Source organism: Peromyscus eremicus, chromosome 14 (assembly GCF_949786415.1).
Source record: "Peromyscus eremicus chromosome 14, PerEre_H2_v1, whole genome shotgun sequence".
Lineage (NCBI taxonomy): Eukaryota > Metazoa > Chordata > Mammalia > Rodentia > Cricetidae > Peromyscus > Peromyscus eremicus.
The window spans coordinates 62705014-62716526 of NC_081430.1; the positions used below are offsets into that span (position 1 = coordinate 62705014).

At 40.8% G+C, this 11513-nt stretch overlaps 1 gene segment (V, D, J or C); it reads right to left on the minus strand.

Moving 5' to 3' along the window:
- Positions 1–2815: 2815 nt before the first annotated feature.
- On the minus strand, positions 2816–4269 carry LOC131923979 (Ig heavy chain V region 108A-like). The segment is given in 3 exon segments: positions 2816–2945; positions 3775–4105; positions 4189–4269. Coding segments are annotated over 3 exon segments (507 nt in total).
- Positions 4270–11513: the final 7244 nt, after the last annotated feature.

Below are 11513 nucleotides of genomic sequence, written 5' to 3' on the forward strand. Positions count from 1 at the left end.
CCAGTGTTAGAAAAGCCCTTGGATCAGATCAGTTTCTTATACCCACATCACAGATGCCTTCCCAGTACATTATAGAGTCCCATTCAATACAGAGCCCTGAAATGGAAGATTACCCTGGTCAACCCCTGCTTTCCAGTTGGAGGAAGATAGGAGGATATATTATAAAATCACTGGTATTTCAAACAATATTTTAAACTCAATATAGGTTTGCATAATCTTTAACATAGAATTAGCCTAGGGGATTCATGCCTCCCACAATGTATTCCCCATATGGCTGCATACACAATTAAGCACGTGACATTGATATTTGTCACGGGCAGAATGTACTAGAGGAGCATGAAATGTTATTGTTCTGAGCTGAAGAGTCTTTATATTGAATCAATCCTTGAGATTATCAGGTACCACATGTCTCCATGCTGGATGTTATTCATACTGTGTTCAAAACCCCATGCTCTATAGAAGTATGACCTCCAGCTACCCAATGGACTGTGCAAGAAGATGCTCTATGAGTGTTGGTACATATTCTGTAAAGACTTTACATTGTAGGTCAGAGTACTGAGACTGGGAAGGCAGTAAATATGAGACTAGAGAATACTGCATAATGTATAATTTCAGAACTATTGACAATTAACATGTACATACATTGTGTCAATCAATGAGTTATGTGAAAAATGTTTTAATAGTACTTTTAACCAGCTTTTAGAAAGTATAATTTGTGGTAATGCATTATAATAAAAATACCCATTACACTCTAGGAGACTGAAACTTTTGCTGGACTACAGAGTCAGAGTGAACAATATACTTTGAATTTTTTCAGACTGTGATCCTACTGTGCACTCAGTCTGTTTAACCTGCCTTTAAGAGAATATTGTAACACCCAACTTTACTTGCCTAGGATTTCCCATATAATCAGATTTTGCACAATAAGATAATGCGTAGCTCTAACCTTATTTTGTGTGTTCTTCCATGTTCCTGATTGAAGACTAATGCATGTGTGTTTGCATGTATGTTATAATAACCATTTGCTAAAAACACATAATATAGGTTTCGATAAATTTTATAAAATGAGTGTCCAGAATTGCTGAAAACAATATACAGATATTGTTTGATTTTTGAAAAGATGATTGTAGAAGTGTTTATTATTTGAGTCAGCTAGAAAAGTTACTTATCCCTGCTAAAACTCTGTTAAAGATTTCTGTCAAATATCCCTTATTCTTTTCCCATGTGATACATTCTGTGCTGTTAAAAAATATATAGCAAAAGTCTTTGTTAAGAATAGAGAGGGAGAAGGAGAGACAGACCAACAGACAGAAACACACACACAGAGAGAAACAGAAATACAGAGAGAGATGGAGTCATAGGGAAACACAGAGAGAGATGCAGAACAAGAGATAGAGAGATTCAGACTCCTCCTACAACAGAGACATCAGAAGACAACACAGGCAATGTAGAGTAGGGAATCAAATCTGGGCTTGCTCTTGGTTAAATGACTTCAAGGGAAATGTTTGATTTATTTCATTAATGTGATGTAGAAACACGATTGATGGATCTGAGTTTATTATCAAACTGTTCAAACCAACTACAAAACTTACATTAATGAATTGGAACCAAAGCAAAATCAAGATAAATTCATCAACTATTGACTGATACTAAGAAACATCCATGAGGTCACAACCGTGAGACTCCTTCAGAATCTTGAGGAAAAAATGGTGATAAGTTGTGGAACCAGCTTAGGATAACTGGTTAGTCTCACCAAAGGAAAAGGAAGTCTCAGAAAATAATATTTTCCTACTAAACATCTTGCATCTTCTCTTCATATGTCCCTTCAGGATGTCAATATATTAATTGATCCTTACCCACGAAAGGCCTTAAAATGTACCAAGCAGGACAATTACTGACTGTGTTTCCAGCCATTAGAAAAGCATGAGATATCCTGCCCATGAACCAATCCTCCACTCTCCATATAGAAAGATTTCAAAAATAATGTTACAGAAAATGGGGTTGAGAGTCATTTTCCTACAGGAATAATAGATGTTTTCACAAATATTTATGAAATAATTCCCTTAGCCTGACAAACTCTTGTGAAAAAATTCTCACCACCCCTCAGTTTAGCTTGTGTCTTCAGTAATGGAGGGACGAATGCCTGTCCACTGCTGCTCATAACCAAAGGCAGGGACCACTATAAACATGACTTATCATCAAATTATCAGAAAAGGAAACTTCCAAAAAGTGGCCCAAGTGTTTGCAAGTCCTCAAGCTGCTAAAAGCCAAAGCAGCCACACTGCTATAACGGCTTGGAATAAAGCTCTTGGCATCAGTACTCCCACAGGCATATTTCCCACGATACACAGAAATATACAGAGCCATTTATGACTTTGTCCCTCATCTGCAACAAGCTACAGAGCAGCAGGCAGATAGTAAAAAAGCTGCTTCTACCTTATCTCTTCAGTCTGCTTATTAAATGCAAATTTTAACTGTAAAAATCTTCATTCTATAGTTGCTAATACCTTTCATACTATTGCTGATTTAATAAAAACATGCCAAAATGACTGCACAGAAGAACTCAGATTCTGACTGTGTCCATGTCGCCTCCTATATGTTTCAAATGGGGAAGGAAAAGGTCGTTTTTACAAAAATAATACAAACTAAAACTTGCTAATTATCATTAATATAGTAAACCTCCATCTATAACACCGGCACATTGTAAGATGCATTTTCACTGGTCCAGTCTGTGTGGATAGGGGTGACAAAGAGAATCCAATTTCAGGAAAGAGGAAAATGAGCACCCAGGGCTGCTGATGACAGGATCAGGTCTCTACATTTCCAGCTTGTAATCCATTGCTCTTTCCCCAGAGCTATCTGTGCAGGAGCCCAGCTTGTTGCCAAAGTAGCAGACTCCACACCCTGGGGACTCCACAACATAACACTCAGCTCCAACCCTGAACCTAAAACAATAAGAGATTTGATTATTACTGCCAAATGCAATTCATGATCAGATGTATCAATAACTAAAGGCTTTAAATTAGATTTAATAGAAAACGTTAAAGCAACTACCCCAAAACTATGGGGACCCCTTCCAACAAACTGCCTGTGCTTGTTTTAGGGAAACCAAATTGGACTATGATAGGGGCTTTGTTTGTGCACATGCTGTTGATTTGTCTTTTACTGGCCTGACTCATATTATAGCTTATTGCCAGCTACTCCATCAACAGTTCCAGTCCCATAAAATATATATATATACATATATATATATCATGATGAGTTGCTACAGTTTGTTTTATTTTAGTTTCTTAAAAAATAATCATGTCTTATATTTTTAGTTGTGAGCCTATCCTTTAACAGCTGAGCCATCTCTCCAGTCGGCCAGGCAGTGGTGGCGCACTCCTTTAATCCCAGCACTCGGGAGGCAGAGCCAGGCAGATCTCTGTGAGTTTGAGACCAGCCTGGGCTACCAAGTGAGTTCCAGGAAAGGTGCAAAGCTACACAGAGAAACCCTGTCTCGAAAAACCAAAAAAAAAAAAAGAAAGTCAGTGGAGGTGGTCACTGGTAAACAGCTGGTCAAGGTATGGTGTATTCTAAGGGCATCCTGAATCAGGACCACTTTATTCCCAGCAGTCCTTTTTAAAAAGTTGACAAAGATCCTATAAGACTGTGAAATGACAGACAAAATTTTGGACAGTCAAAGTGATTATTTTTGAGCAAGTCTCCAGGCTAATCTTCTCTGTCATCTCAGTCCCAGGGCAGCTTCCTGCTTCTCCAGGGTTTCTGACACACTCAGGATGTGGTTGCAACACTGTGTCTCGTGCACAGTAATAGACCGCAGAGTCCTCAGATGTCAGGCTGCTGAGCTCCATGTAGGCTGTGCTGGAGGATTTATCTGCAGTCAGTTTGGCCTTGCCCTGGAACTTCTGATTGTAGCCAATATTACCATTTCCAGGATAAAAATATCCAATCCACTCCAGGCCCTGTCCAGGACTCTGCTTCACCCAGTGCATAGTATAGCTAGTGAAAGTGTAGCCAGAAGCCTTGCAGGACAACTTCACTGAGGCCCCAGGTTTCACCAGCTCAGCCCCAGACTGCTGCAGCTGGACCTGGGAGTGGACACCTGTGGAGAGAAAGGCAGAGTGGATTTCATTGTCACCTCAGTCCCTGTTCCTTCTTCAGGTTTGGAACTGGAAAGCCCTTTACCTGTAGTTACTGACAGGAGGAAGAGGATGATCCAGCTCCATCCCATGGTGAGGACCTGTGTTCTCAGTGACTGTGGAGAAGACACTGATTGTATGTTGATCTGGGTTGTGGACATCCCTGTATTTACCACCATAGATTCAAGTAATTTGCATATTCATGAGCAGAGAACTTCTTAGATAAGTACCTAGTTTTGCTGGAGAAGAAAGAGGCAGAGCATACCTGGGTCAACAGCAGGATGTCCTAATTCTCTCTGAGGAAATGTATACCATAATCCTTCCCTGAAGCCTGTGCAGATGCTGAGGAAGTAACATCAGGACCTGAGCTCTCAATAGACTGCAGGCCTGAGGCAGTTGGTCTACTTTGTGATCAGGTTATCAGATTGATTGATGGTGGTTGTGATGATGATGATAGTGATGGGAAGTTTAAAACCTGCTAAGTTTGAAATTTACAACTGCCTTTCAGATATATGCAGCTTATATTTGCCTTTCCAACAGATTATATAGTAAGAAACTTATCCAAGTGTCCAAAAGTAAATATACTTGAGATATATTTGCACAATGATTATTGTAGCAACATCACAATAGCTAAACTATAGACATAAACTATGTATCTGTCTACAGAGGATTATATCAAGAATACATGTTTATATAAACAACACAACAGAAGTTTTTCATCTGCAAGGAATATGGAAACTACATCAGTTAAGGAAAATGGATGCAACTAGAGATAAACGTATTAATTAAGATGATCTCAGAAACACAGGCAATAAATGAGACTCTCATTAGTAGTTCTTAGATATTTCATACTTACACACAACTATGAATACAAATGTATGATGATGTATAAGTGAAATTGTCATGTAGAATAAAGATAAAGTAGGAGGGGAAGGAAAATGAAGGGTAGAGATTATGGGGGAAATATACGCAGTGTACAAAATACATGTGCATGAAAATTTTAAGCATATGGAAATTTGTTATTTTTACATTTAATAATTTGTATGCTCTGAAATTTTAGCCCATGTATAAAATATAGTATGATCATATTTACACCCACTATGCCCCACATGTTCCTCTTGGGACCTTCCAATAAATCTCTCTCTCAAATTCCTGACCTCTTTTCTTTCATTAACTAATAACACAATGGGTCTAATTAGTGCTATCTATATACACATAGGTGGGGTCATTCACTAGTACATAGGAAACCTCCAGTAATCTTCCAAAGAAAATTTATTATATTTTCCTTATCCATTATAAACACCAATAGATCCAGCTTGGTGTGGATCCTAGGAGTTTCTCTCCATCCATATTATAGTTTTAAAAATTGTTATACTATCTTTAGTGGTGAGAACAGTGCAGGAGAGGACATAGGAAAGATCTGGGAGTCCCTGCCACACCAACCTCGTCTCTCTACTGAGGATTCTTGGTTCCATTGTGCCCCCTGCTGGTCAGGAGCTCCCCTGCAGGTTGGTTTGTCATGGTTTACACAGAAGTTGCACTGTCTTTTATTTTAATTCACTTTGCATAACAATCACAGATCCCCCCCCCCCATTCCTCCTCCAGACAGCAAAGCCTGGTACAGCTGAGGCAGGACCGAGACCCTCTCTCCTTTATCAGGGGTGAGCAAGGAGTCAGGCCATATGGAATGGGATCCAGAAAGCCAGCGCATGCACCAGGGATAGATCCTGATCATACTACCCGGGGCCCATCAACAGACCCAGCTGCACAACTATCTCCCATATACAGAGAGTCTAGTCTGGTCCCATGCAGGTTCCACAGCTGTCGGCCTAAAGTTCATGAGTTCCTTTGACTTGGTTCAGTTGTCTCTGTAGATCTCCCCATCATGATCTTGACTCCCTCCCCTTGCTCATATAATCCCTCTTCCCTCTTTTCGACTTGATTCCTGGAGCTTGGCCTGGTGCTTGGTTGTGGATCTCTGCATCTTCTTCCATCAGTTACTGGATGAAGGCTCTAAGATGACTATTAGTGTATTCACCAATCTGATTACCAGGGTAGGCCAGTTCAGGAATCCTCACCACTATTATTAGTAGTCTAATCTGGGGTGATCCCTGTGGATTCCTGGGAATTTCTCTAGCACCAGGTTTCTCCCTTGCCCCATAATGTCTCCCTCTATCAAGATATCTCTTTCAAGAGGACCCTAAGAAAGACACAGGGATCTCCAAACAACAGAGAAATGGATGAGATCTACATGAGCAAACTGGGGGTGGGGGTAATGGAGGGCAAGGGTCAGGGGAAAGAGAGCTTAGGGGAGCGGGAGATCCCAGCTGAATCAGGAGCAGAGTGGGAGAACGGAGAGGGAGATACCATGATGAATGAAGACCCCAGGGGAATAGGAAGAAGCAGAGTGCTAGGGAGGTCCCCAGAAATCCACAAAGATACCTCCACTGTAGACTACTGGCAATGGTCGAGAGTGTGCCTGAGCTGACCTGCTCTGGTGATCAGGTGGCTGAACATCAGAACTCTCATCCAGTGTCTGATGGAAGCAGATGCAGAGATCCACAGCTGAGCCCCAGGTGGATCTCTGGGAGTCCAATCAGCAAGAGAGAGGAGGGATTGTATGAGGGAGAATTGTTGAGACCATGATTGGAAAAAGCACAGGGACAAATAGCCAAATTAGTGGAAACGCATAAACTGTGAATCAGTAGCTGAGGAGCCCCCAACAGGATCAGGCCCTCTGGATAAGTGAGACAGTTGATTAGCTTGAACTGTTTGGGAGGCTCCCAGGCAGTGGAGCCCAGACCTGTCCTTGGTGCATGAGTTGGCTTTTTGGAACCTAGGGCCTATGCTGGGACACTTTGCTCAGCCTTGGTTTAGGGAGGAGGCGACTAGACCTGCCTTGGCTGAGTCTACCAAGCTGGGCTGACTCCCCAGGGGAGACCTTGCCTTGGAGGAGGTGGGAATGGGGGGTGAATTGGGGGGCAGAACTGAAAAAAAAGATATCTCTTTCATTGCTCTCCCACTCCATCCCTCCCCCAACTCAACTATCCTGTTCACTCATGTTCTTATCCCACATCCCCTACCCTCTATTGCTCCCCCTCATGCCCAGTTTACTCATTGGGAACTCCTCTATTTCCCCTTCCCAAGGTGATCCATTCATCCCTCTTAGGGTCCTCCTTGTTTCCTAGCTTCTCTGGAACTGTGGGTTATAATCTGATTATCCTGAAAAAGAAATCAGAGAACCATCACCCTTTCCAATAGCCAAAAATAATATAAAATACCTTGGGGTAACTCTAACCAAACAAGTAAAAGACTTGTAAGATAAGAACTTAAGTCCATTGTGGGAGCCTGTTCTCGGGTTCCTCGTGGCTTTACCCAGCAGATCCGCATAGAGGATGATTAGGACCACGGGCCTGAGTGCAGGTGTCTGAGATGGTCTGCACTTGGCTGTGCTGGGGGAGAAGGTCTTTTGCTCCACCCCTTGGCGTCTCTATAAAAACCCTGGGGCAGAGACAGTCAAGGCCCATTGGAATAGGTTCCAGGCCCTCTCGAGGCTATCCTTTATTTTCTATCTGTTTATCTCCGCAAGACTCTCCGCAATAAATCCTTCTATCTAATATTTCCTGCTGCTCACACTCAAGAAAACTCTGGGGAACTGTGGGGGTGGATGGGTAAATGCCCACAGTCCATAAAAAAATAAACTGAAGAAGATGTCAGATAATGGAAAGATCTCCCATGCTCATGGATAGGTAGAACAAACATAATAAAACTTGCAATCTTACCAAAAGCAATCCACAGATTCAATGCAAACCCCATCAAAATCCCAACACAATTCTTCACAGACCTCAAAAGAATACTCAACTTCATATGGAAAAACATAAAACTTAGGATATCTAAGTTGCTTCATTTGTACAACGAAGCAACTCCTAGAGGCATCACCATCCCTGACTTCAAGCTCTGCTATAGAACTGTAGTAATAAACACAGCTTGGTAATGGCATAAAAACCAACATGTGGACCAAAGGAATTGAACTGAAGATCCTGACATTAATCCACACACCCATGAACACTTGATTTTGAAAAAGAAGCCAAAAATGTACAATGGAAAAAAGAAAGCATCTTCAGCAAATGGTGCTGGCATAAATGAATGTCAACATGTAGAAGATTGCAAATAGATCCGTTTTCTACCACCATGCAAAAAACTCAAATCCAAGTAGATCAAAGACCTCAACATAAGTAAATCCAGCTACACTGAACCTGATAGAAGAGAAAGTAAGAAGTAACCTAGAAAGCATTGTCACAGGAAACCACTTCCTAAATATAACACCAGTAGCACAGACACTAAGAGCAACAATTAATAAATTGGACCTTCTGAAAACAAGAAGCTTCTGAGAGGCAAAGGACATGGTAAACAAGACAAAATGACAGACTATAGAATGGGAAAAGACCTTTACCAACCCAACAGCTGACAGAGGGCTGATCTCCAAAATATATAAAGAACTCAAAAAGCTAGACATCAAAATACCAAACAATACAATTAAAAAATGGGCTACAGAGCTTAACAGAATTCTCAACAGAAGAATCTCAAATGGCTGAAAGACATTTAAGGAATTGCTCAACATCCTTAGTCATCAGGGAAATGCAATTCAAAACGACTGAGATACTACCTTACGCCTGTCAGAATGGCTAAGATCAAAAACACTGATGACAGCTTATGTTGGAGAGGATGTGGAGCAAGGGGAACACTCCTCCACTGTTGCTGGGAGTGCAAACTTGTATAGCACTGTCTTTCTTGAGCAGTAACACATTCCTACTACTTCAGTTATCACAGAGCTTAGCTTCAGAGAGAAATGGTTATTGTTAATCTGGAGGAGCTGACTGGATACATGAGAGATTGATGTTAAGATGTTTCTATACTATCATCAATGCCCCTCTCAATGTCAGGATCCTCCCTGGTGACAGTTGGATCCTGCTCTAGCAGTTCTCACTTGTAGTAAGGTGACCACAGGAGAGAACAAAGTCTTGCCTATCTTTATCAGATTATACCTGGGTCAGAGCACCTGATGTCAGAGAAACATGATGAGTCTAAAGCTCAGAATGAGCCTCCCATGTATCCGTTTATGAATTTCTGAGACATGCAGATAAAGAGGTCAACAGAAAGAAGATGAATCACTGTGGTATTCACGGGAAAGTTAACAATTACAGAAAATACACTCACATTAAGAAGGAACTAGAAATGAATCAAATATATGCTGTGACTCAATCTGTTTCCCTCACTGTATTTGCACACAGTTAAAGGAATTAGGGGAGAGAGGAGATCTCCTTGACAAGGATCCTCATGGGTGCAGGATATGTGTACTTACACAGTTTTATCTCTCCATGTCTACCTTTCCACGTTCACAGTCCTCTTATTCTTGGACAGGGCATGTGTTATTAAGCTATTCAGAATCTGAATATTTTCATTGATTTGGAATATACTCCCAGGAATGGGACAATCCAAGAGCAATATGTAGGGTTATATGTACATGTGTGTTTAAATGTCTGAAGTATAGCTATAGTATTAAAACAAAAAATGCATGCTACATAAATTCAGGCTATTCATGTATATTTTCCTCTAATTTTTAGGTCATGAGTTACATGCACCTAATGTTGCAAGATAGAAAGATCTGGGACCAGTCTGATGCACATCTTCTCTTTTACCACTGGTCAGAATTGATATGATGTCTTGCTGACTGTAAGTTCACAGAGTAACACCCTCTTCTCATTATAAAAGAAAACTTATCCCTACAATTCATGGTACTGGATGGTTTTATCTTGGTATTTTTGAATCTCTTTTGGGTTAAGTAATGTCTATAAAGCCGCATTTCATACTAGAGTACATGGGATGCTGATGACTATCATAGTTTACAATGGACATGAGTACATGTCTATTTAATAGTGAGGAGATTTTCTCCTCTTACAATCTAATCCATTCACAAAATTCTGGGCCCTGTGAGAATATAAATAGGTACTATTAGCTTATTCTCCTAAATTAAAGTAATATTGGGATTATTATATGTGCAGATCTGTTGCAACAAATATGAAAAGCAGGATTTCTCCTTCAATACATCACATATTGATTTCTAGCTTTTTTATGATTCTCCTTTACTCTGTGGATTATTTACACTTCTCTTCTGGCTGGTCCCTGTTTGCATTGATCATTAACCCCTAGACATCCCTACTGTAACTATGCTGTATTTTACTCTTCTAAACACTACTTAAGAACCTGAGCACCACTTGTACAATTCCCGAGGTCCACCACAGGGAGGATTGTGTCTGGAAACAGGCTCACATCTCCTCAATCTGATTTTCAGGGATTGATGCACATGGTTTCCTCAGTGGCCAGATATCTAATATACAGGAAGATCCAGTTCTGAGATGTTTCTGGACATCTCTGTGGTGTCCCACTCTGTAACTTACCTCTGAATGTAGTTACAGACAACATCTGCAACCCATTCCTCTGGGAAAATGTCATGAATCAGCAACTCTAACTACTAAATAGTCTTCAGCAAAGCACCATGGATGACTGTGAAACCCATGTATCCCAAAGACTGGAGTGTCTTGTGTCACTGTGTTCAGTGTTCTCTAACAGGCTGTGATTACAGGGAAGGGTATTGAGACTGGGGAAGACTATGAATGTGGAATCAGTGACCAATGCTTAATCTCAGAGCCTTTACCTAAAAGCTCATGAATGTAAAATGGCTTGATGAATAAAACTTGAAAATAAATATTCAACAGCAACATTGGTCATGTAGGAATTAGACACTGATGTGAAATATGATCAAACATTTTTAGTCCAAAGTATTGATTCAATTATGGTAGACACATGCTCACATTGATATCAACAAGAGAATGAGTGGATCAAGTTCACTAATTTAAAACTCCTGCTCTCTGAATCTTGCATGCAGGGTGACTAGGAAATTCTTCATGTAATAGAATTAATCCTTAGTCTGTTGTTCCTTTCCTGGGTACTTAACCACAAGTTTTGAGAAAGTCTTCAGGTTACTCTTCCCTGTTCTCTCAAGCCCAAAGCAGCTTCCTGCACCTTCAGGGATTCTGACACACCTCAGATGTGTGCTATGCCACTGATCCTTGCACAGTATTATATGTCAGAGTCCTCAGATCTCAGGCTGTTGAGCTCAGTGTAGACTGTGTTAGATATTGTGTCTGCATCTAGTGTGGTTCTGTCCTGAGACTTCTGTCTGTAGTTTGTTGGACCAACACTTGGGAGTATCCATCCAGTCTTTTCAAGCTCAGGTCTAAGTTCTGCCTTACCCAGTTCATATAGGAAATGGGGAGCTATCTAAATCAAAATCTTTGCAGGAAAACTTTG